At 45.2% G+C, this 27,432-nt stretch overlaps 1 protein-coding gene across 2 annotated transcripts in view; it reads right to left on the bottom strand.

Annotated features, from left to right (window-relative positions):
* NELFB (negative elongation factor complex member B) overlaps positions 1–27,432 on the bottom strand; it is a 229,629-nt gene that overhangs the window by 68,544 nt on the left and 133,653 nt on the right. For both annotated transcript variants that reach the window (XM_085611440.1, XM_085611446.1), the window contains one exon: positions 16,730–16,842. In XM_085611440.1, coding sequence (XP_085467566.1) covers positions 16,730–16,842 — 113 coding nt within the window. The remainder of the gene's footprint in view (positions 1–16,729; positions 16,843–27,432) is intronic.

Here is a 27,432-nt window from a genome sequence, read left to right as displayed (position 1 = left end):
CTCCTCCTTCGGTCCGTACTGCGCATGGGCTTCGGCTCCATCCTCAGATTGTTTTTCGCCAACAGGGAAATGATGGAGCGTAGTAATAACAGTCAGAAACCCATGTGTGTTGTATCTAAATAAGATGGACTGGAACGGATACAGGTAGCCGGGGAGGCGGGTGGGCGTGTACAACTCTGCAGCTCTACATGCCAAGAACAGATGCATACTGGTAAGTAGCATATTCCGTTCAAGGCATATGAGCTGCAGATTGTACACTTAGCATAGATTATATAGCAGTACCCAACCTTAGCGGCGACCACCGGTATCCGTTGCAGCGGTCTGAAAAAGTGTCTTTAGTACAGCCTGGCCCACACTAGCTTGTTGCTTGGAATGCACGTCTACACAGTAATGTTTTGTGAAGGTGTGCGGTGTTGACCATGTGGCTGCTTTGCAGATGTCATCTAGGGGTATGTTCCCTAGAAAAGCCATAGAAGCCCCTAACTTTCTAGTAGAGTAGGCTTTAGGTGGAACAGATAATGTTCTTTTTGCCTTTTGATAGCAAATTTGTATGCACTTTACAATCCACCTAGCTATCCCTGATTTAGAGATGGGGTTGCCTTTATGTGGTGGAGAGAAGGAAACGAACAATTGTTTAGTCTTCCTGAAAGGTTGCGTTCTTTGTATGTAGTACAGCAAAGCCCTCTTAACATCAAGTGTGTGTAAAGCCCTTTCTGCAACAGATTGAGGTTGCGAGAAGAAGACAGGTAATTCCACCGATTGATTGAGATGGAAGGGGGAAATGACCTTGGGCAGAAACTTCGGATTTGTACGAAGTATGACCTTGCTGTGATGTATTTGTAGGAAGGGTTCCTGTATAGTGAACGCTTGTATTTCACCAACCCTTCTAAGGGAAGTGATAGCTACGAGAAAAGCTGTTTTCCAGGTGAGAAACTGTAGCTCACATTTGTGCATTGGTTCGAAGGGCGGATCCATTAGCCGTGTAAGAACTACATTTAGATTCCATACAGGGGAAGGTGGTGCCCTGGGAGGAATTACTCGTTTAAGGCCTTCCATAAAGGCTTTAATAGCGGGCACTCTGAACAGTGATAAATGCTGTCTGTTTTGTAGATAAGCAGCGATCGCTGCTAGGTGTAGGCGTTTGGATGAATATGCCAGGTTACACCTGTGAAGATGTAGCAGATAGCATATGATGTGCTGTATGGATGCATCTAAAGGGTTGATTGTATTGTTACGGCAGTAAATTACAAATCTTTTCCACTTTGCGGCATAGCATGCTCTAGTGGTAGGACGTCTGGCTTCCATGATGATGTTCATGCAATCAGGGGGAAGGTTAAGGTATCCAAATTCTAAGATTTCAGGAGCCAGATCGCAAGGTTGAGCTGAGCTGGGTCCGGGTGCCTGATTTCTCCATGGTTCTGGGTTAGTAGGCATGGGGACAGGTGCAGTTTTTGATGTGGTACCACTGATAGTTGTAGCAGTGTGGTGTACCACAGCTGCCTGGCCCATGTCGGAGCTACTAGAATGAGTGTGAGGGAGTGCTGTTGTAGCTTCCTTACCACTAATGGAATTAGTGGGAGAGGTGGAAAGGCGTATGCAAATCTGCCTGACCAGTTCATCCATATCGCATTGCCCTTGGACAATGGGTGTGGGTATCTGGCGGCGAAGCTTGGGCATTTTTTGTTTTCGTGGGTGGCGAAGAGGTCTATCTGAGGATGCCCCCACTGTTGGAAGAATGGGTGAAGAACTTGTGGATGCAGGTCCCATTCGTGTAGTTGTTGCGCTTGTCTGCTGAGCAGATCTGCCATGGTGTTTTGTACGCCTGGAACGTGTTGTGCCAGGAGAAAGATGTTTTGGGGAATTGCCCATCTCCATATGCTCTGGGCTAAGCGGGAGAGCTGGGGAGAGTGTGTCCCCCCCTGTTTTTGGATATAATACATTGCAGTCATGTTGTCTGTGCGAATGAGGACTGCTTTGCCCGAAATCTGTTTTTGGAAAGATTTTAGGGCTAGAAAGATCGCCAAGAGCTCCAGATGGTTGATGTGGAGCGATTTTTGCTGTGGTGTCCATAGACCTTGCATTGTGAGGTGTAGGAGGTGCGCTCCCCAGCCGGAGAGCGATGCGTCCGCTGTTAGAATCACCTGAGGAACCGGGTCCAGGAACGGCCGCCCTTTGGAAAGGTTTGTGGTGTTCCACCACTGCAGAGAGTGATGGGTGCGGCCGTCCACCAACACCAGATCCGTTAGCTGACCCTGGGCCTGGTTCCACTGTAGTGCTAGGCACTCTTGAAGTGGACGCATGTGGAGTCTTGCATGGGGCACTATGAAAATGCAAGACGCCATCATTCCTATGAGCTTCATAAACACTCTTGCTGGAAGAGAGTGTTGAGGAAGGAATGTTTTGCGCAAGGCTTGTATGCTTGCGATCCTGGCTGAGTTTGGATAGGCAATACCTTTGGAGGTGTCTATAGTGGCCCCGAGATATTTCTTTGTGTGAGATGGTACAAGGTGGGACTTTTGGTAGTTCACCGTGAAGCCTAGTTGGTGGAGCAGCTGGATGGTGCTGTTTGTATGTTGCACACATTGGTGGTAGGACGCGGCTTTTATGAGCCAGTCGTCTAAGTAAGGGAAGACGTGAACATGTTGACGCCTGAGGTGTGCTGCTACTACCGCTAGGCATTTGGTAAACACCCGTGGTGCGGTGGTGACCCCGAAGGGGAGAACCGTGAATTGGTAATGCTGACCGTCCACCACGAACCTGAGGTACTTCCTGTGAGAAGGGTGTATTGGAATGTGAAAGTATGCGTCCTTGAGATCCAAGGTAGTGAGAAAGTCTCCCTGACAGAGGAGCGGGAGGACTTGTTGTAGGGTGACCATGTGGAAATGGTCTGAATGTATGTACGCATTTAGAGGCCGGAGGTCCAGAATGGGTCTCAGGGTCCCGTCTTTCTTTGGTATAAGGAAATACAGGGAGTAGACCCCTAGATTTTGCTGATTGACGGGGACCTGCTCTATAGCGTGTTTTTGGAGGAGGGAGAGCACCTCCTGTTTGAGCAGTGTGGAATGTTCTTGAAACATTGGACGGTGTCATGGTGGGATATTGGGTGGGGTAGATGTTAGCTCGAGACAGTACCCTGACCGAATAATTTGGTTCACCCATTTGTCCGATGTTATGGATTCCCATGCGTGGATAAATTGTTGTAGTCTGCCCCCGACCGGAGTGGGATGGTCTGGGGGGAGGGAAGGGAAGTCATTGTGCGGGCGGGGTTGCGGAACGGGTGGTGTTAGTTTTGCCCCTGCCCTTATTGTTGTTGCCTCTGTAACCACCCCTTTGGTTGCCCTTTGAAAAGGTATTTTGAGGAGGGGACTTGTAGGAGGTAGAGGCGCTATCGGTGGAGAAGCCTCTACCTGTGCCACGAAAGGATGAGCGTCGAAAGGAACGTTTAGGGGCCTGTGTTTGGAGTGCCCCCATAGACTTTGCTGTGTCTGTGTCCTTTTTCATCTTTTCCAACGCTTCGTCCACCTTTGGCCCAAAGAGAGTTTGTTGGTCAAAAGGGTGATTTAGTATGGACGCCTGGACTTCAGGCTTGAACCCTGAGATCCTGAGCCAGGCATGACGACGAAGCAGGACACTGGTATTTATGGCTCTAGAAGCAGTGTCGGCTGCATCGAGGGCACACTTAATGGAGGTGTTTGTAATTAGTTTACCCTCCTGTATCAGGTCACGAGCCTTGCGCTTGTGTTTTTCGGGGAGGTGCTGCATAAGAGCCTCAAGTTCGTCGTAGTGTGCTCTGTCATAGCACGCAAGTAGTGCTTGTGTATTTGCAATGCGCCACATGTTTGCAGCTTGGGAGGCGGTGCGTTTGCCAGACGCGTCTAAAAGTTTCGATTCCTTGTCTGGCGGTGGGGCTTCTCCTGAGGACTGGGAGTTAGCCCGCTTTCTAGCTGTGGAGACAACTAGGGAATCTAAGGGAGCAGGGCCCTTAATGTATGCAGGGTCTGTGGGTGCCGCCTTGTACTTTTTTTCTATTCTAGGGTTCAGTACCCTGGCCCTGACAGGGTCTCTGAATACCTCTGCAGCATGCTTGGTGACACCTTTAAGCATGGGCAAGATAGACGTGGATTTGTCCTGAATGTCAAATGTGTCCAGTAGGAAGTCGTCTTCCACTGGTTCGCTGTGCATGTCCACACCATGGTAGTGTGCTGCTCTCTGCACTAAGTGATGAAACCCTAAGGAGTCCTCTGGAGGAGACGACCTGGATGGGTATAGGTCGTCCTGAGGCATATCCGGTATGTCAGGGTTGTGGTAGTCTTCCCATGGGTCTGGGGTCCCCGGTGGAGTGGGGTCCATTGGGGCATCCGCCGGGTCATAATCCGGATCCCCGTCATCCGGATCTGGGGACGGGGTCGGGGAGTGATGAGGTAAAGGTGGCGGAGACCTGGGAGGGGGAGGGGGTGGAGGAGGTGGAGGAGGCAGAGGAGGAGGTAGTGGGGAGGGCACTCTGAGGGGAGAAGTAGCAGAGTCCTTCCGTTTGGGTGGTGGAGGAGGAGCCGGAGTGTCAAGGCGTCTTTTCTTGATAATTAAAGTCAATAGCCCAGTCTTTGGATCTTTAGATAGAGTCTTTTGCAAAGGGTCTGGTGTGAACAGAGCCAGTGGCGCCGAATCGTCCGCTGGCGCCGATGGTTTCAGAGCCGGGGCTTCGATGGTTTCTGTGCGCCATGCTTTTTTGGAGCCTCCGGTTTTTCCGGCGTCGAAGGAGTTTTCGGCGCCGGAGCGTCGGTGCCGACAGATTTGTGTTTGTGTTTGGTCGGCACCGAGAGTCCAGGCTTCGGCACCGGTGTCTTCGGAGTCGAGCTGGGTATCACTTTCTTCGGTGCCGAATGGTGTTTTTCGGCACCAGGCGTCGGCTGGCTCGAGCCCGAGCTGCCGTGAGACTTCTGAGGCTTCGACACCGGGCCCGAAGGTGGGGTGATAGAAGCTGTGTGCTTGGTTTTGCCCAGGTCTGCAGGCGAGGGTGTAACCTGAGTCTTTGGTTTTGGGCGCGGGGGTGGGAGGGGGTACAGTACTCACGACCCGCTGCGCCGGTGTGATGTCCTCCACGTCGGAGTCGTCGGCCTCGGAAGCGTGGACGACGTCGTCCTCCTGCTGGGTGTGTAGTTGCCCCGAAGCTTCGGCGTCGTCTCCGAAGATGTCCGGTGGAGCCGCGGTCGAGGAGTGCGCCATGGTGCGTCGAGCTCTTCGATCCCGGATGGTCTTTTTAGATCGAAAAGACTTGCAGGCGGGGCAGTCTCTAGCCTCGTGTTCTGGAGAGAGGCAAAGGTTACACACCTGATGGAGGTCTGTGTGGGGAAATTTAGACCCACATTTTGGGCACTTTTTGAACGGAGTCCTTTCCATCGGCCGGGACCGGAGTCGAGGAGGGCCCGAAGGCCGGTGCCGATGTACGGGATGGAGAAAAGTGCCGCTTCGAGAGATGAAGATTGGATGAAGAAAACTCGAAGAACGAGGATTTTCCGTCGAGGCTGGAACCGTAGAAGTTCGAAGCCGGAGCACGAAGTATCACATCCGAGCCCGATGGCGGAAAAAAACAATCTGAGGATGGAGCCGAAGCCCATGCGCAGTACGGACCGAAGGAGGAGTCACCGAACTCGTGACTTCCAAAGACTGTCCAAAGAACAAAAACAAACTGCAAACATCCGGGCCCAACACCAGATGGCGATCTATGCTAAGTGTACAATCTGCAGCTCATATGCCTCGAACATAATGTGTTTTATCCATAGGACTAAGGTTATCTTGATGTGCTGCTTCTCTAGCCAGTCTAGTGGAGTTCTCAGGCAGGAGCAGGGATGGTCTTTTCTGTAGGACCTCTACTTTTTGGTCTGCCCGATCAAGACTTGCAAATAGTGTTGCAAGGTCTGCCTTTAAAGTAAGCCGGCATTCCTCCATATAAAGTTCCATAATAGGCGGGAAAATTAGCTAGTCAGGCAGGCATGCCACCTTCAGGCTAGTACCACCCCTAAGGTGGGCTAACTGCAAGATGGACACGAAATTTCTGAGTAATCCATCTTTGTAATGGGATACCTAGGAATTCTGGGACAGGGTTATGTCCAATCCCACAGGAAGTGGTCATATAGGAGGAATAGTGACCCCAAGGGTCAGTAGCCCATTTGCTACTGCCCTACACTCCCCGAATGCCCATAAATTCAGTTATTAGGGGAGGTCATGGCAGCAGAGAGGCAGATGCTGAGGACCTAAGGAGAGAGAGAGGACACTGAAGAGCAGCAAAAGCAAAAGAGGAGAGAAGAAGCGGCTGACCAGGTATCAGCCTTGCCAGCCTGTCCTCATCCCTTGTCCAAAACTGTGCCAAAGTCGACTTGTCCCGCAGCTGTTGACTCCAGAACCTTGGGAGGGCTGTCGGCCTTCGATAAAGACCAATACCTCCCGGGAACAGAAGACCTATTCTGAAGAAACTCCAAAAGAGAAGAGTTGATGCCTCCAGAATCGCCAAAACCCTACACCCAAAGTCATCACAGCACCAGTCACTTCTGGCCCGAGTTAAAGTGAGCCACCAGTGTCGACAAGGTCCCCCAGCCCTCCAGAGCTTGAGTCCATCATGTTATCGCCCCTCAACCGTAACTGCTCTGGTAAGGAATAGCCCGATGCCTAAGAACACCGCTGCAAACGTCGCCCCTGGGCATTGGTGAAGAGGATCAAAGGTATCCGCACCGTCTCAGACTTTCGCAAGTCTTAAAACCCCTTGCTAGTTCAGCCCGACTGGCCACCTGGCCAGAGCCTGCAGACTCTTTTCACAGTGACCAATATCCATTGAAATACAGTGGGCTTCCGAAGAGGTTTTGCACTCTGCGCATGGCCGCCCTTGTGCCGCTGGTGGTGTTCTGTTTGTGATGCCTTGGACTTTGCCCACCACTCACCTTAACACCTGGAGCTTGGTCATGTGAGTCGATGTACTGTACTTGTCTGCAACACTTGTTCTTCCTTCCATAGGATAACATTGTAGATCTCAGAAATTTCCCTGTGTTCACTTTTTAAAGTGAAAAGACTTTATATCTAAAAATGTTCTTACCTGAAATATTTTTTTCTGAAGCCTAAACATATATAAAGATACTTGCCATTTTTATAAATTGGTGTGGATCTCCTTCTTGAGTTGTGTTGTCATATATTAATCATAGTGTGTATTTGCAGGAATCTTACACCCCTCTGTGTTAAGCCTAAGGCTGCTTGACCACACTTTACCCTAGCAGAGCACCTAGGGATTGCACAGCAAGCCCAGTCCACTAATAGGAAAACCCCGGGATCGTTTACACGATTGTCAGATTATTGATATACAGGGGCGATTCCTCCCTTAGGTCGGAGGCGCGTCGCCCCGTCAGCTGCAATCACAACAGGCAGCAAATGTAAATTATTAAAATCCCGGTCCTGATGACATTACCATGAAAGACTGTGCCGCTGTTTCAGCATAAGTGGGAGGGAGTGGGTGCGGCTATTCCTGCTGACTGACAGCAGGATCAGGGCAAATAGAGTTGCCTAAAAGCATTAAGTGCGCATGTCGGATTGGCAGCCAGTCCGACATGCGCACTACTGACTGCACTAATCTGCGCTGCTTTAAACAGCCGTATAAACAGAAGCAATTGTTCCTGTGGGACAATGTATGTGATAATACTTATGTACGCATATTTGTGACATATACATTTGGTTTCCAGTGTTGACACTAACAAAGCAAACCATTCACCAGCGCCTGTTATTAAATAAGGACGCTGTTTCTACTACAAATTTCTCTTGATGGTCGACTTTAATAATTTGCTGGAAACCAAATGTATATGTCAAAAATATGTCACCAATTTCTCTAGGTTCCATGTTCACTGGGGACACAATGCACTGTTGTAACAAAATTGCTTTTTTATATTTACATAAACAATTATTGTTCGTACCAAATATTAAGTTGTATATGGTTTTTCTCCTTTGGACATCAACTTAACCCTTATTTACATTGCGATTGCACACATAAGTATTATTATCACATATATTGTCCCACAGGAACCATTGTTTCTGTTTAGTCAATATGTACCCTGGTTCCGTGTGAGTAGGGTTTCCCTGGTTTCTGTTTTCGGCTTTAAACAGCCGAGCATATGGCACAAACAAGCCCCCAGTCTTCAAAGGAGTGCTGGGTTAGCCTGCTCTACCAATTCGAGCGCTTCTTTCGTGCTGACGAAGCATGACAGCTGGCTCAGCCCCAAGATTGGATAGGTTAGTTGGCTGTGCGTGCACAGGCTGCAGTTCCAACGGACAGGCGCACTGAGGGAAAAACAGATGGAATAAATATTGAGAGACAGGCTGCGGGCGAGAAAAGGAGCGTGTCTAAGGCAAAGGTATTTCAAATTGCACTTATATTTTTCTGTGGTTTCCCCTCTCTGTTTGACGGCTCGAGATTTCTTTAAAACCCGGTGGCGGACGCAGCCTGCATGAAAACACAAGTATTCTTTGCCATTGTGTGTCACTCGCTCAGATACATTTAGTTCGGAGCTGCAGCGCGGAGCTACACAGCTGTGCTGAGGCCGGCGGAGGGCAGAGAACTGTAGCACATACTGTCTCTTGCATGGGTCTCAAAGCCACCAAAGCTAGACTCTAGTGATTGCTCCTCGCAACGTAGAATCAGTTCCCGAATCGTAGCCTTGTTTGTCCTTAGAGTAGGGTGTTTGCTTTTAAGGTGCAGAGTTTCTCCTTTGAAGTGAAATGTGACTGCGTTCAGCTTGTGTCAAAGCCAACAAATCTAGGGAGAAAAAAGTAAAACAGGCTAAAGGACTGCTGCTCTCAACTCGGAATCAGTTCCAGAATAGAAGCTTAGTTACAGGAGGATTGCAGGTAACTGAAATCTTGCTTTTTGAAGAGCTGCAAAGTGAAGGTTGCTAAATGAGCTGGATCGGCAGGCACGTCGGAAGCTTTTGCAGGTGTGTGTGTGTGTGTGTGTGTGTGTGTCAGAGCGTGCACCACCTGCTCCTTCTGCGTATGGGTGCAAGTGGTGTCAGACAGGTGGAGAGGGACTCTAGAGAAGAGGTCCTAGTAACAGCAAGGAGTCAACAAATCAACAGAGCTAGCTGAGCCAAGGGTTTGCCCTGGCTCTAAGAGCCCCTGCACAATCTGAGGCATGAGAATGTTTAGCATGTAAAAAAACACATGCTGCAGATATTATGTTAAAATATGATAAATTCTCTTCAAAATGAAAAAAATATATACGTATCCTATAACTTGTTGAAGTTTATGAACTTATAAACATTCCTGCCTCTGTTCTGGCGACAATGCAATTTGTAAAGAGGCAAGTCACTTGTCATGGCCACTGTATATGTGGTCTACATTATTACTACACATGAATTAGCATATTCTATTTAAGCAAACACAAGAAAAAAATGTGTACAGCGCACACCCTGAACTCCTGTATTTCAATGTACTGTAAATGCGATAATGAAGAAAAAGAGGCTTTGTAAAACAAAAGATTTGCCTAGGACCACACACTTTGGTCAAGGGAGAAGCCGGCATTGGTACCAGATTTTCTGCTTTTACTTTGCGCAATTCAGACCTTGGGGCCATTCAGTTCTCTCGTGTGAATGTTGGAAAGAACTTTAGCGTATTACCACTTTCAAAAGTCACCAGCCGCCACTGTTGATATATTACATAAACCACTTTCAAAAGTCACCAGCCGCCACTGTTGATATATTACATAAAAAACAGCTTCTTACAGTGATATACTTAATGCATGCACATATTTAACAAATGAATTGGCGGGGCGTGGCTTGGTGGCCGGCGGAGATGGCGGCGCTCCATTGAAGCTCCCGACCCGGAGGAAATGCGCTCACAGCATGCCCAGCAGGTCGCTTTCTGGCCGAGCTGCGCCATGAACGGACGTTGCTGTAAACGGGGAATGCTTCACGAACACAAGCGGCGGCATTCAGCAACTTTCAGAAGGTAACGCGGCCGCGCTCTTCTATGAGGCGGCGGCCGCCATTTTGTCAACCGGAGCCTGCCGCTTATCGCTACACAGTATATTGCCACAAGATTTCCTGAGTTATAAAACTGAAAGTCACTTCTCAGTTTTTGCAGCAATAAATATGAACGTTTGAGAAGAGGAAAATAACCTAACCTCATAGAAAGTGAATTTGAAGTTTGACTGTTTATGTGGCACTACCTCTTCAGTCAAGTGACACCTGATAGCAGATGGTCTTTTGCCTTGCAGCACAGTGCCCTTCAAGTCTCAGCACCTCGGACTGTTCAAATGCTGGCAGAACAGAGATTTTTAATGGACTGCCCAGAGAGAGGGTAACATTGGGAAGTAACATATGACACATTAAATGCTCTGCTTGTATTTGTTTTCAAAGGCATTCTGTGCAGATGTAATGAGCAGAGAGGTAACCAAACCCTACATAGCGCATAGTTTAAAGATTTATTCTGGGTGGTGTAGGCTGGTAGCTCTTCACTGCGGGCGCCATTTTGTCGGCCGATGCCTACCACGAGAGCTATCTTGTCCACAAGGTCACATTGTTGTGTGTCTTAATCCTTTAATATTCAGGTGCAAGTCTGGGGGTGACGCAGAGGTCCAGTTTTACCTCACCTCTTTACAGAGGTTGGGGTGGCGTGGTTCCAAGCGCCTTTCTTTCTTTCACTTGTATTTTAGTGCCACTTCTGCAGTATCTAACAGAGCCGTAGTGGCTTACCTAAATTACTTTGAGCAATTGTGTAGGAATCGTTCTTTTGTGGAGGGATGCTCTCTCGCTTCTTGGCTCTGTTTCAATCTGCCTCACAGTGTATCCTCAAACAACTTAGCTGCATACTTTGTAGTGCGGTCTAAGGGATTTCATCCTACATGGGAAGAACAAAAGGTGCTAGCTCTGCTATTTCAAAACCTAAACACATTTTTATCAAAAACTCTAAAGTCTTCTCAGCATTATCTGACTTGGAGAGTCTGGGTCTACTTACGTCGGACCAGTGCGGCACGGATATGGATTCTACGCAACCACCTGCAGGGAAATCTAATACGAAAAGGTTAAAAAAAGACCCCCCCTATCTCCACCAAAATCTACTATGGAACTTCTATTACAGGAAATCAGGGCCCTTAGGCCGTTCATGGAGGAAACAAACACAAAGTTACAATCTCTATCCGACAATTGGTCGCAACTTGATGCTAGACTCTCAACTGTGGAACAGAGCGTCTCCTCTTTACAGGATACCACGTCTTGCGTTACCTCTCTAAAGTCTCAAGTGTCAACTCTTCAAAAACAGGTTGAGGACCTTGAAAACCGAAGCAGGAGGAATAATCTACGCATATACAATTTAGCAGAGGGGCTCGAAGGTTCAGATCCGGTCGCCCTCTTCCAGTCATTCCTGCCTGAGATTCTTCATTTGCCAGAAGACACTAGGCTGAACATACAACGTGCTCACAGGCTCGGCCGTGCTCCCAACAGCGCAATGTCTATACAGAAGCCAAGAGAAGTTATCTAATATTTCTTGGAGTATACAGATTTGTTAGAAGTTCTAACTGCTGCTAGGGCCCGCCAGAAGATCACCTGGTCTGGTGCCACAATATTTTTTGCACAGGATTACTCCTGGGCTACTGCGTCAAGACGTAAGGCCTTTCTCGATATGAGACCGACTCTTCGGTCAATGGGCGCCAGATACGGCCTATTCCACCCATGCTTGTTCAAAGTAACCTACAATAATAATACCATTTCATATTATGATCCAGTACGTCTACGAAGTCTCATTAATGCGCACAGCACAGATTCCATGGATTCTTCAGGATCATCTTCCTCACATGGAACTTAATTATTTCAGTCTGTTATTTGGATTGTCTTTTCTCATGTTGTTTATCATATTTTTGCCACTATATGTTACTACATTTTAGTCACATCCTAGTTATTACTATGTAGCACTGCAAGTTTTTTGTTTTGTTTATGCTTACCATATAAATCAGGGTTAACCTCTTCATCTCACTTCTTTTTGTTTTTAATCGCCAGATTTTTGTCTTGGCGTGTCCCCTCCAAGGTCCGGTTCGGTCCTTCGTGGATGTCTCATCTGCTCCATGTGGTCCCACTTCTCCCCACTCTTTTTCTCCCTCACTGTAAGTATATTTTTCGTTTTGTCTTTTGTTTTTTGTCATGTTTCGCACATGATCTCTTTCTTTTCTTCTACTTATGGTGTCCTATATATTATCATCCACTTTATTTTTTTGTTCTTCTCTTTCTTACCTCTACACTCTTCTCTTTTCAATTCATTATCCAGCATTTTTTTTTCTCTTCTTCTTCTTTCTCCTTCTTACATATGTCTCATCTTCTCATCACTTTCATGCTTTACATTTTATCAATTTTATCTTTTTTCTTTTGGTCAATATTCTCAATACCTCACATCTCTTTCCTATTTACCTTTCTGATCTTTTTTTTTTATTCTCGTTATTCTTTCTCAATAATCCACAATGATGTTGGAACATATCAGTTGTCTCCCCTAGAGTATTTGCTGTATTTTATTTTTGATTACTCATGTCATTGAAACTGATTTCATGGAATGTTAGGGGTCTAAACTCGCCTATCAAAAGACAGAGTCCTTACTCACTTAGCTAAACTAAATGCTGACTTGGTGTTTCTACAAGAGACTCATCTCACAGATGCTGAATCTTCAAAATTAAAAAGAGGGTGGGTAGGGAATGTCTTCTCATCTCCAGGAGATGGGAAATGCAATAGCGTAATGATACTTTGTCGCAAGTCACTTCCACTTTCACTTCAGTCCCAAGAATCGGACAGCGACGGTAGATGGGTATCTGTCAAACTGTTATTAAAAGATGTTCCGGTTTCTCTTCTTAATGTTAATGCCTCGACATCTGGTGAACCTTCTTTTTGGTCCACATTAGCCAAACTGATTGCACACTCAATGGAAGACAATTTTTTATTAAGCGGTGACTGTAATCAGGTTTTTGACCCTTTTATAGACAGAAATTCTAGATTTCCATTTGTTCCTAACAAACCGCATAAATCCTTCATTCATGCAATAAGCCAACACAAACTTCTAGATGCATGGCGGTTGTGCAATCCAACTACCAGGGAATATACTTTTTACTCCCCTACCCACCATACTCAGTCCAGAATTGATTACATTTTTGTTTCCCACCACATATCATAAACACTAACATATGCAGATATTGGTCCTATTTTAATTTCAGACCATGCTCCTGTTTCAGTTGGTATTGATATTTTGCCTAAATCCTTGCTCCCTAAAAGATGGCGATTCAAGAACGCTCTTCTTCTAAAACCCCATTTTACCACTTCTTTTACTAATTTTTCTAACGAATATTTTGAATTGAATCATACAGAAAATATCCCATTTTCAACCATATGGGATGCTTACAAGGCTTCAGCGAGAGACTTAATTATCGGTTTTGTTGCTAAACATCGTAGGTCTAGCCGTCTACAGACTAAAAATCTTCTTCAAACCATCAAGAAGTTAGAGCACTCATATCATACTTCACACTCAAAGGATGGCCTCACAGCTCTTATAAACGCTAAGATGCAATTTAAGAAAAAGTCGACTGATGAAGCCTCATTATACTTGTTAAAATCCAGTGCAAAGTTCTATGGTGGTAAGAATAAAGCCGGCAAAATACTGGCTAATTACTTAAAGATTAGGCAGAACAAATTAAATATAGAATCGATATATGATACTAACTTGAACTTAAAATTTAAGTGAATTTTCTCTCTTTTACAAATCGCTGTATTCATCTGAAACACAGCCCACTAAACAATCCTTATCCCATTTCTTCTCGAACATACCAAAACCTCACCTTTCCTCTCTAGACCTGTCCTCCTTAGAGTCAGATATCACAAATCAGGAATTACTGTCTGCACTAAAACTTCTCAAAAAAGGTAAAGCACCGGGTCCAGATGGCTTCACTGTAGAATTCTACCTGCACTTTTCCAAAATTCTTTTACCTAAGTTGCATCTTTTAATAGATTTCTTCATCTCTTCCAACGAGTCCTCTGGATCCTTTTTAGAAGCTCACATCTGCCTTATTCCTAAGGATGGTAAAGACTCTAAGTTCTGTAAAAATTATAGGCCCATTTCACTGGTCAACATTGATTACAACATTTTCTCAAAAGCATTAGCTCTTAGACTGGACTCCTACCTACCAAATTTATTGGGAAAAGAACAGTCTGGCTTTGTTAATCGTCGTTTCATTACAGATAATACCCGACTTCTTTTTAACGTCCTGTCCAAGTCTTCCCGTCTGCAGCACTCCCTGGCTGCAATCGCTTTAGACGCGGAAAAAGCATTTCATAGGGTTGAGTGGTTTTACCTGTTTCATACTCTTAAATGGTTTGGCTTTGGTCCTAATTTCATTTCTCTGATCTCTCTCCTTTATTCCAATCCCCGAGCTGCAGTTTGCGCTAATGGTTTAATCTCCTCTTTTTTTAATTTAGGTAGAGGAGTCCGCCAAGGATGCCCCCTATCTCCCTTTTTGTTTAACTTGGCTTTAGAACCGTTCCTCTCCAAACTTTGCCAGAACTCACATATACATGGCTTTAAGACGACCAACTTTCATATTAAACTTGCAGCTTCCGCTGATGACATTTAGCTTTTCATATCTGATCCAAATGAATCGATTCCTGCCTTTTTAACTGAAGTCCAGCAGTGTTCCCTTATTTGTGGCTATAAGCTGAATAATGACAAATGCAAAGTTTTGCCCTTAACTAAATACACTTTCAAACCGAACTATAGGGCCTCTAATTTCACATGGAGCTCTAATTATATTAAATATCTAGGACTTTATATCACCCCTAGCATTTCTGATACGGTAGGTTTATGTTTGAATAAGTGTATTCAAAAGCTTGTAGACTTCACCACTAAATGGCATCCCCTTTACCTTTCATGGTGGGGGCGCTTGGACACTATTAAAATGATGTTGACGCCCATAGTTCTATACACTTTATCTAATATACCAATCCCGATTCCTGCTAAACTATTAAATAAAATCAACTCAATTCTTTCCTCCTTCTTATGGACTAACAAAAAACCTAGAATGTCTTTGCACAAGCTAATGCGCCCTAAGGACGAATGCGGAGTAAATTTTCCAGATTTTAGAACATATCAGAAAGCATTCCTCCTGCGCCAGGCATCCTTTTGGCTGCTTGAGCCTACGGATGATCGCCCCTTGTGGACTTTAGTTGAAAATTTCTTCTTATCTCCCTTTTCCTTCCAAGAATATCTATCCTTTTCAAATAAACTACAGTCCCTCTCCACCCCCATAATTAAGTTTACTTCTAAACTTCTCAGGCCATCATCTCCTCCTCAACGTCACACTATAGACTCCTTTCTTAATTCTACTATTTGGCACAATAAGAACCTACTTATTCGTAATAAAACGTTTTACTGGAAAACTTGGAGACAAAAAGGATTACTTTGGGTCCACCAGTTATTTTCCCAATCAGTTTTTCTACCCTTCTCTTCCCTCAGCCAAATATTTAATTTGCCCACTTCATTTATTGCTAAATATAGTCTTTTAAAAGAAGCCGTAATGACCACTTACACTCAACTATCCAACGCCCCTGCTGTGCCGGATAACGCTGACTCCATCTCACACTTGTATACCATTTTACAACATCCATCCAAAGCTTCCACTATCTATAATTTTCTACAACGCACAACTATCACCAGGCAGAAATCCACAATTGAAGTAGCATGGGAGCATGATTTTCAAACCTCTTGGCCTATCCCTTTATGGAGGAACCTATGGATTAAATTACGTAAATCTTCTAGAACATCAAAATTAACGCAAACACTGTTCTTTGCTTATAATAGACTTTTATTATTACCATATGTTTTAAGCAAAAGTTTTTCAAATGTTTCCGATGTATGTTGGACATGTTTATCTCCAAAAGCCGATTTATTTCACTTGCTGTTTTTTTGTGATTTTGTTTGCAATTTTTGGAAACAAGTTTAGACTCAAATCAATTTAATTTTTGATACTAAGTTTCCTTTTTCCTTTACCAATGTCTTCTTGGGGAGCCTCTCGCATGTGTGGGAAAACATGATGTTTAATGTAAAAATTATAGACCTGTTATTAGCTGTCGCTTTTCAGCAAATTACTATAAACTGGAAAGACTTTACAAACATTTCTTATAGAGCTTGGTAGTATAATGTTTGCCACAACCACAGGTTAGATACTGCTTTTGTTTATCCTTTAACAATGGCGACGAAACGTTGGGACTTATGGTCACCTGTTACAAGGTTTCTTGATGTAAGTGCTCAAAGGTTTTCTCAGCCACATCCATTACAACAAGAAGTTCCCAAACCTCCCTGATCCCCTGAATGTTCCTACTTTGTTTCTTATATTTCACAAGTCCTTAGATTGTAGATGTTATTTACATCTTTTTATTGTCATTTATGAGTCTGTTTCGTATTCTTATAAATACGTTTATGCTGGATATTTTATTATGAGGTTATTAAGATATACTTCGTATTGACACCTTTGTATTACTCAATAAAGCTTTCTTGAACTTAAAAACAAATAAATTATCCTTGCATCTCCTCTTCTTTCTTAGTAACATTGAAAGACACTTCCTTGAGGTCACAATCAGAGTGTGTTACCGAAATGGTAAACAAACCACATGCATACATACATACCACATACACTGATAGCATGAAAGAGAAGTTTTAAAACTTGGTTGGTCCTCACCCCAGCATCTGCTCTTGCCCTTTTTTCACTCCGTCCAGGAATCCTTGCAGCTCTCGGGCTCTTTTATTATCAACAAACTTCTCTCGGATGCAAGCATCTAAACACCATGTGAACTACAGAGGAAGGAAAGTGCGTTGCACGCAGTGAGACACATCGGCTCATTAATAATTTGAAGAACACAACTCTAATTAATGTAACCAGCATGTCAGGCCGGATCCAACAACCATGCAGGAAGCTAAAAGCAGCAGCCTATACTTTAAATCCACAGGGTTGATGAATGGGAACCATGAATCAACAAGCAGATCAAACCAAAAGACCAATATAAAAATCAAACTTTTTAAAAACAGTAACAAAACAAATCAATTCTAGCATGCAGCACAAAAAGCTTTTGGATGACAATTATAAAATTGAGAAGACTGACTCAGAGTTTTGATGAACAACTAATATAAAAGAAGGCCTGGGTATGTCAAGCATTGCTTTCAATATGCAGAAGCCTTCACACGTTACACTCTGCCTACATTTTATTTTAAATGGAGAAGTTGTGCTAAGTTTAACTAACTAGGGTGCATGAAGGCAAAAGATTTTTTTTTATAGCTCGCAGTAGACCAGAGACATCGGGTATCAGAGCGCTTTACATGAGTACCAGTTTAGTTACAGATGAACACATTCATTTTTTTTTTGTTAGGCACGGGGAGATTAAGTGATTTGCCCAGAATCACAGGATGTTGACGTTGCCGAGACTCAAACCTAGTTCCCCAGGTCCAAGGTCTACCGCTCTAGCCGTAAGGCTACATTCTCTCCGTTTTTCTCAGGCCCTTCCAACTTACCAGTGACTGATCCAGTTTTCCTATTTTTGCAGCTGAAATGTTGAACTTATGCCGCTGTTCAAAATGTGTGTGTGCATCATGGCCATTGGAAAATAACAACGAATTACTCACCGTACAAATTCTTGTAATCCTATGCCAACTGTGTCTCTCACATCTATACTACTTGCACATTCGACACAGAACATGCCAATTTGAGAGGACTGGAATATTTTGCAGAGTGAAAAAACATTTTAGGATCGACTCTGCTTATTGGATTTATAAGGATTCACATACATCCGTCTACATGCATTTTCCAGTGGGGCCAGATAAGCCATTATATATCATCATTAACTGCTGTCCTTCGAGACCACCACTGACTCCCTTCAAGAAGAGGAGAAGAGATAATTCAAACAATTAAGAAAAACAAAGCACCCAACAGTAAATAACCCCACCATTCCCACAAAACAATTGCCATCTATTGGCTCTAGTCCGAATTAAAAAAAAGTACAGTCCAACACGTCTATGATCTTATTGGTGATAAGAACATAAAACTCGGCCAAGCCTCCAGATTAAGTTTTAACCCTCAAAGTGATTTGGTGATTCAAAACACTCAAGTACTTGGGACATGTGTGAGTGTGAAAGTGCCCCTTTTTGACACGGCCACTCCCACTTTTTGCCTGGTATTTGATGTGATTTTGACTGGAAGTGCATTGTGTTCCTGCTAACCAAGTCCCCAGTGCCAGTTTTGTTTCCCAAAACTGTACAATTGTTTGCCCCAATTGGCAATACCTTTAGCACTCTCTGTAAGTTCATAGTAAATGGTAACCCTGGTACTTAGGGCCTGAGGTAATAAAGAAGGGTCCCCAAGGGCTGCAGCATGAATTGTGCCACCCTAAGAGACCCCTCACCAAACAGATGCAAGACTGCCACTGCAGGCTGCGTGTTTCGGTGCAGACAAAAGTGAAAAAACGATATGGCGCACATTCCTGTGTGCCATGACCCCTAATGCTGCATGTAGTATTTGAAAGTCACCCATATAGTCAGGGAGCCTTATACTACATGTGAGGGCATATCTGCATAAGCAGATATGCCCCTGTTCTGGTCAGTTCCATTACTGCCAGTGCAAGTGAAGAGGGAAGCCATTTTAAAACATGTGCTGTCACTGGTGAAAACGAGTTCCCCAGCTACATGATGGCTTCACTGAAAATAGGGATCTTTCGTATCAAACATCTCGTAGTGATAAATCCACACGGATTCAATTGCTGGATTTATTAATACATGCACCAACAGGGCACCTAAGAGGCGTCTCCTTAAAACCTACAGCCACTGGTGTGTTGGCTGACTGGTTTTTGCCAGCCTGCCGCCAAAGGCCAGTTTCTGACCCTCAAGGGTGAGGGCCTTTGCTCTCCGGAGGCCAGAAACAAAGCCTGTTCAGGAAGAGGGTGTTCACACCCTCTCCCACAGGATGACCTAGTGATTAGTGCTCCCAGGCCAGCGCGCTTCAAAGAAGCCACCTCCGTTGAAATACAAATCTGGCTTCCCTCACAGGAGAGGAAGCAGGCCCCCTTTGTCCAGAGCCCTTTAGCACCTGGACAGGCAGGAAAATTAGTCAGGTAGGCGTACCCACCCCCAAGCTAGTACCACCCCCTAAGGTGGCTTAACCTGAAGTGGACACCAATTTTCGGGAGTGTGCCAACTTTGTGATGGGAGGCTTAGGAATTGAAGCAGCATCCTGCAGGGACCCAAAGAGACCTGAGAGGACTTCAAAACTGCGAAAACCTAACACCTAAAGACACCAGTGCACTTGTCGCTCCAAGCCAGAGTTGAAGTGGGACAACTGTGCCAGCGTGGTCCGCCAGCCCTCCAGAGACAGAATACACAGTGATTTAACCCCTTATGAACTCCCCACGGTCGCTTGCAGCCTCTGTTTGCAGCCCCCCTCTATTGTGACTGCTACCGCTAAGGAAAACCCAATGCCTAACGACACCTCTGCACCCGTTGCCCCTGGCCCATGGAAAAGAGGACCAAAGGTGCCCCATGTACCGGAGCATCAAGAGGTCTGAGCCTCAACCACCCCACCCTGGCCTCCCAGTCAAACCCTGAAGCCTTGTTACATGAAGACAGATCACCATAGACTAACACTGGGCACCCAACGCTGTTTTGCACCCATGCACCCAGCTGCCCTAGTGACGCTGGTGGTGTCTTGTTAGTGCTGCCTTGGATCTTGTCCACCACTCACCTTCAGACCAGAAGGATGGTCCTGTACGTTGCTGTATTGTACCTGAATGCCATACTTGTTCTTCCTCCCGTAGGATAACATTGCAGCTTCTGCAAAATGCACGGTTGACTTTTTAAATGCGAAAGTATTTCTACTAAAAAACCTAAATATATATAAAAATGCGTGTTATTTTTAGAAATTGGTGTGGATGTCCTTATTGGGTCATGTGCATCATTTATTAAGTATTGTGTGTATTTGCAGATATCGAACACTCCTCTCTGATAAGCCTACGGCTGCTCGAACACACTACTCCCTAGAAGAGCATCTTAAGATTGCTAGAGCAAGCCGCGGTCGACTAGCAGGGGAATACTTGGACTCTTTGCACTATATACCTCTTTTTGATATATCATATAAAGAGCCAGCTTCCTATAACAAGGCTTTCTTTAAATTGGGATGCTAAGAAGGACAAGCCTGGATTCCACATTTGATCAAATTGTTCACCTCTTTTGGTCAACATCATTGATATCTTTCCATACCCATCACTTCCCATATGAGGTGAAAAGTGCTGTGATAATAAACGATGGACGGAATGCAGAATGAATCAAACATTCACTCCTAGTCAAAAGATCTGGGTTAAACCCATTGTTCTTTTGCTCACTACGTGTGAGAAAGTACCATCTTTCTTGCATGGTATGCCCCCACTTTTTGCTGAATTGCTGAATGTACTTTGACCGAGTGTGCCTTGGACTGGTGCCAATGGTGCCCAGGGCCTATGTTCCTTCCCTAAACAAAAACCTCAAACCCAAATTGGCAAACCCTGGCCACATGTCAGCCCCTGGTAAATGGTACCCTAAGTATACAGGGCCTAAGTACCCAGGGAAGGCCTCTGAGGGCTGCAGCACTCATTGTGCCACCCTTAAGAGGCCCTGTACCCTAACACACACACACTGCCCTTGCAGGTTGAGTGTCTGGGTACAAGACAAAACAAAGAGTCGACAGGGCACACATCCCTGTGTGCCACGCCCACCACCTACACTGCCCTGGCATACATCAGCCACCCCTCTAGCTGGGTGCCCTATGCCAGTGGTGTGGGCACAGGAGCGTGAGCCCTGTGCCCCTACAGTACCCAGGTCCATTCCTGGGCCCTGTAAGTGCAGTGCTGCCATTTAAGAGTACATGGTGCTGAGAACTCATCAAACACGAACTCCACAGCACCATAATGGCAACACTGAAGACTGAGAAGTTTGGTATCAAAATTCTCAGCACATTAAACCCGCACTGATGCCAGTGAGGGATTTAATGTACCAAGCACCACAGAGGGCATCTTAGAGATGCCCCCTGAAACCTAACCTACAATCCACGTCTGGTCTGAGGCTGCCACACAGCAGACATGTTGCTGGACCCCTGGGTAGGAGAGCTCCTGCTCTTCTGGGCCTGCAACAATGCACATCCTGGGCGAGGTGCTAGGTCTCCTCCCCCAGGATGGACAGGGGTAAGCTTCAAAGGCATGCCGCCTCTGTGAGCTACCCCAGGCCACTTGCAACCCCCACTCTGGCGGGAAGCCTGGCCGGAAACCCCAAATAAGGACAGGGGATGTGCCAGCCTGCCAACCCCACCCCTCAGGTGGGGGAGGCAAGGTGAAGCACATCTCCGGGCACTCGCCAGCTTGAAGATGGGAGGCCCTACCCAATCAGGACTAGGCTACTGCCCCCCTCCCACAGGAGTGTGGCAGAATAGGGAGTGTACCCACCCCAGGACAGGGACTCATTGGTTCCTGCCCTTTACCTACCTGTAACGCCCCTAAATCTAGTATTTAGGGGCACCCTGAACCTTCCTTCCCCAGATTCCAAAATACAAAGAAGAGCAAGAAGAAAGAAGACCTGCCCTGCAGCTGCTAAGAAGAGGAAGACACCAACTGCTTTGGCCCCAGCCCTACCGGCCTGTCGACCCTCGACCCTGCTACAACCAGGCACCTCTTGTGGCCAGCAACCTCACAAACCCCGGAGGACCTGGCTACCTTTTGGCTCTAAGCACCTGTGACTCCCATGAGTAGAGGCTCTACTCAAAATCAGCTTCTAATCCCTGGCATCAGCCCGGAACCGCGAACCCTGCACACTCTGCACCCGCCAAGCCTGGCCTGTGCCGGAGTGAACAAAGACCACGAGGACGACCCCCGGCGACTGTGACCCCGAGTCCGGTACCCAAAGACTTCCCTCGACGCTCCTGGCGACGCCTGCAGCCTCAGAACCAGGTACCCCCCCCAACCGCGATCAACAGAGGGTAATATTTCCCGACACCAAAAGGCACCCCTGCACCCGGCACCCTGCGGCCCCCTGTGTCCAACTCCTGGGTACCTACCTATCCTCCAACTACCCAACTTACCTCTCGAAGTGGTGGTGACACCTGAAGAATCTTCGTCCCCGAGCTTGCAGCCTTTTTCCAAACCGGAGCTTTGCCATTGAAATCAATTGAGCGCCCGAAGGCTCAAAAGCACCCTGCACCCAGCCGCCCGAGTGGCCCTGGCAGTGTAACCTCTACACCTATCTACTTCCCCATTTGCCCTGAGCAAGTGACCAAGAGCCCAGCTCCCACAGCCGCGTGGCCTGCTAGTCAGCAGCCACCAACGAAGGCCCCCCTGCCTCTCATAGGATAACAATCGGCCTAGCTCACTCTGCACCCGGCTGCCCCTGCACCGCTGAGGGTGTAACAACTGTACCTACCTGACCCTGGGAGACCCCCGAGTCTGTGCCCAGAACCTTAACTCTGCCAGTCGAGTACTTACCCAAAAGCCGATAACTCAATTTTCTCCATAGGGTAACATTGACTGGTTTCTTCTGAAATTTCTTCTTAGTGTGGAGTTTCTAAATCTTAAAATATTCACCAAAAATCAGCCGAGTAACGAAAACGAAAATGCTCACCTGCTTTTAGGAGAGATCCCAGTGCTGGATCTTGCTGCCCAGCATTGACCCTGAAAAATATTCACAACTAATTTTCTTCGTCGATTTTTGCAAACTTTAAATATTCTTTAAAAATCGTGCCAAGAGGTCCCAGTACTGAGTCTAGGCACCCAGTACTGGATTACAAAAGTAACGAGAACATACTATACCTGCAACTTGCAATTTCTTCCATAGGGAATCATTGACTGTTTTCTATGAAATTTCTTTAAGTGTCAACTTTTAAAATAGCAAAATATTGCCTAAAAATCCTAGCAGTTACTAAGTCGACTTGTATCACTTGTTTCTAAGAACTGTCCCAGGACTGAATCTAGGATCCAGTCCTGGAATTACAAAAGTAATCCTGAGAGTAATCTATTGCAAATAACTTGAAACTTCCATTGAACTCAATGCATTATTGTGTTTAAAATTGTGTTGCCTATTGCAACAACTTGTAATTATCTACAAAAGCCAATTGCATATTGCAAAAGTATTTACCTAAAGCATCTCATTCTGAGAAAGTATATTTTAATACCTATTGTTGGTTCTAAAATAAAACAAGCATATATTTTTTATATATAAACCATTGGCCTAGAATTCAGTTATTGAGTGTGTGAAACCATTTGCTGACTGAGTGTGTACAACAAAATGCTTTACACTGTCCACTGATACTGCCTTACTGCTCGACCAAGCTACCACTTTAGAGAGTAAGGTTATATCTATCTTTAAGCTCTGCCAAACCTTTGGGGACTGTGGACTCTGCACACACTGTACCTATTTGGGAACAGTATATACAGAGCCACGTTCTCACACTACGCCACCCCAGTTTTGACTAAGCGATATGCAAATCAGTCTTGACCTGTCTCCAGCAGCACATATGAAGTGAAGCCATGCTCTCTACCAAGCTGCATGCTCTTTGCCCCACAGCCCAAGAATCACTTGTTTGGCTGCACACAGCAATACACGAATCTGGCAGCTACTCAATGATGTGAAAGGGAATGAAAATGATCAGCCACCCCTAAAATGATATACACTGGACGTCTGATCAATGAGATATTGAACATCAAGGCAGGACGGATAGTAGGAGTGCCCCTTTTTAGTCGATATCAAATCCCCAAAGGATAAAGAAGCACTTAAAACCAGGGAAGAGTACAAACGCCTTGACCTATATTTTTGGGTAGCAAGGCAACTTTTCAAACGTGATCCTCATTGGTTACCACATGAAACATCAGGCCTTTTCGTTCTCCTTCTTACTCCACTTAACCATATATCACAATTGTGCTGTGTGATGGTGGTTTAGTATATGGGGAAACCCAGACCCCTCTCCACAGTCTGCTTGACCATCGTGCGTGCAACTAGTCTTGCCTTCTTCTCTCCCAAACTACAGTTATATATTTTAGGTTACCTTAGGGCTCCTTTCGTTGGTAAACAGGAGTAAAGGTATGCGCTGAGTAGAAAATGTTTGGCAAAGCCATTATTTTCACAGCACCGATTGTCCCAAGCCATGAGACACCACTGTATTCCACCTCTGCAGTTCTGACTTAAGGAAGCATAGCTCAGTATAGTTTACACGCGAGGTATTGTCTAAAGAAGGAAATATTTTAACTCCAAGTAAGTAATGCATTTCTCAGGCTATGGGAATTTTTGACTGCATATTGATCTCCTGATCAACTGGGGTAAACAGGTTCAGGAGCGGAGATATCTATAAATTAATTTTATACCCGGAGGTGAGACCAAATCTTTTAAGCTGGTCTTAAAATGGTGGTAATGAGAGCCTGGGGGTCAAGGTCATCAGCATATAAACAGTTTTTATATTGGTCTTTACCTAGATGAATCTCTTTAGTATCTCGCCGAGCTCTAATTTTACTTGTCAGCTGCTCCATATGTAAGGCAAACAAAAGAAGAGACATTGGGAATCCCTGTCTCGTGCCTCTTTCAAATCCAAACAAGTCAGTCACCTTCCCATTCACAAAGTCCATGGCCACAGGCTCATGGAGCTACTGGCTATTCCAGTCAAACATCTAAGGCCAAAGCCAAATGTTTCCAAGACTTAACATGGAAATAGCCAGTGTACACTGTCAAAGGCCTTTTCAGCATCAACTGACAGAAACAGGGCAACCTTCCTACTCCTCCTAACATTAGTCACTATGATAAGAATTTGTTTGGTGCTAACCAAAGCATTCCTACCCAGAAAGATCAATAACACCCTGCTTATATGGGCTCAATTTTCCAGCCAATATCCCCGTAAAAAGATTTACATCTGTGTTCACTAGGGATGTCCGTCCAAAGGGAGAGGATAGCATTGGGTGTTTAAAAGGTTTTGAAAACACTCAGACTGTGCCCTCCCTCAGAGTCAACTAGTAGGGTGGCTTCACCAAAAGAATTATATTAGTGTGTAAAAATTGGGGCTACAATGGAACAGAAAGTTTTACAAAATATGGCTGTGACCCCATCTGGTCCTGGATTTTTATGTGGTTGTAGTTTATGTGGTTGTAGTTTAGAGATGCCGGCTATCACTTCTGCCAATTCAGTAGGCTTGTCCAATGCCGCTATCTGGGCATCGGTCAAGCATGTGACAGAGGTGTCACTAGCATTACTCTTACTGCATCTGTTGCAAAAAAAAACTTTAAATGCTTGCCGGATTTGTGTAGCTTTAGTGGACAGAGCCAACTGCCAGTCTTATTTGAAGAAACCCTTTCTAGTTTCATTTAGCCCCTAAAATTTAGATACTAGGAGCTTCACGTCCCAGTTCCCCCTTTGTAGTAAGCCTGCTTAACTCGGAGCAGAGTTTATTTGGCTCCGTCTGTATCCAGTTGTTTAGGCTGCATAAGGGCTACTTCAAGTTAGTGTCAAATCTGCTTTGATCCTGTTCGTTTCTGGACCTCTTCCAATTTTTTTTTTTTTTTTTTTTTTTTTTTTTTTACTATGAGCCTCAAGCACTTCTCTCTTTTCTTTCCTATCCTTATTAAGGTGAGCTGAAAGAGGAAAGTGTACCCTGTAGTGCATTAATATTAACATCGTCCCTATAATATTCATTGAGGAACATTTCAAGGGCCCGTGAAATTTTGCAACATTATTCTTATAAGCAACAGGTTTTTCTGCAGTCACCATATCCTTTCCCTCATCTCCAACCTAGGGACCTGAAAAACTACATGTATTGACGCAAGATCAGAGACTGACCTAACTTCTAACTCAGCCTCCACAATTTTTTGGGCTAAAAGGGGAGAGACAGAAAACAGTCCAGTCTAGCATAGTCTGGTGTACTGACGAGAAGAACGTAAGTTCTCACTCTGCTAAGTGCATGACTCTCTGTATATCTGAAAAAACTATGATCTGAAGCCAGGTTTTAATCCCCTGTGAAAAATCAACTGTGTGACCCAAACTCAGAGTGAACCTGTCCATGTTTTTCTGTTATGAGCCCCAAGGTACCTCAATATACGTCTAGGTAGCTGCACAACCTTTTACCTACATTCGTCCTACCTTACTCTACATAACGGTTCTAGCGCTGAACTTTTACCTAGTTATGTGCCGAATAAATGTTGTGTGGTTTTCTTCAAAAACTAGCCTAATATATTAAGCATGAGGATTCTTAGTATCATATCTTAATCCCCTGCCCAGGACATGCACATCAGGGTTGCCAACTTCTGCAAATATCACCGCTATTGTCATCCTTGACCAACAGATCCACAGTACCATTACACATCTAGGTACAATCCCTGAGGGTACTTTTTGGGTATAAAAGAACCACATCTTCACTGGGCAACCAGAGGAGAAGCTTTCACACCGACACTAGATGCCGAGGTTCCGGCCTGCGGAAGCTCCCGCACGCAGTGGTCCGACATCCCTTGTGGGGTGTCCAGCTCGAGACCAAGACGGGGTCCTTCATTCTCTCCCATCAGGCAATGGGGTTGGCTCTTTCCTAGGGGACTCTCTGCTTTACACCTACATACATGCTAGGTACACTTAGACAGAGTTTGTAGGAGTGCGCTCGATTACTACCATGTATCGATATGCACGCATATATTTACTGTTTTAGCACCATGGCAGAATTCTAACTTTTATTTACTCTGTCGGTGCTTGTAATCTTATACATCTGTTTCGGTCTACTGGTTATCGCAGCACATATGTTTTATTCTAGAATGACTATGGTTCAATAAATCCTTATTGAAAACATTCCCATCGTTTATTCTGTGTACCTCTCTTGGACCAAGTGAGCACGAGTGACTGAGCGAAAATTACTGTACTGTTGCCACAATCTCTGAAGGATCAAGGTTTGTCATGTTCGATAGTTGATAGAAACGATTCGCTCCTTGGTAAGGTTAGGGGGCTCATGGTGGCACTGTGAGCTAGCTGGTCTAAAGGCTAACACATCCTTCGGGGGTGTCTGGAATCAGCCTGGACACCAATCCCTTAGTTTCTGATATCTAAACGCACAGATGTTATGTATTAGTAGGAACCACACGCCAATTCTCTGTGTATGTGTTCAAGCCTCCACCTATTAACAGAATCCTATTCTGAGACTGTACAATCAGGGCCAGAGTTGATCTAAAAAATCTATTCTGCCTTCACTGGGCACAAGAATGAAGCTATTGTAAATGTATACTCTCCTATGGCCAATTTAATAGTTAAAACTTTCATTAAGATCCACAACTGTCTCCTTAACCTCCCATGTGAAAGTAGATGACAGAAGTATGGCCATCTCTCTTTTTGCGATCAAAACAAAGATATTGGCACAGTAACTATTGG

This window comes from Triturus cristatus, chromosome 1_2 (genome assembly GCF_964204655.1).
Source record: "Triturus cristatus chromosome 1_2, aTriCri1.1, whole genome shotgun sequence".
Classification (NCBI taxonomy): domain Eukaryota; kingdom Metazoa; phylum Chordata; class Amphibia; order Caudata; family Salamandridae; genus Triturus; species Triturus cristatus.
This window is presented reverse-complemented; position numbering and strand designations above follow the sequence as displayed.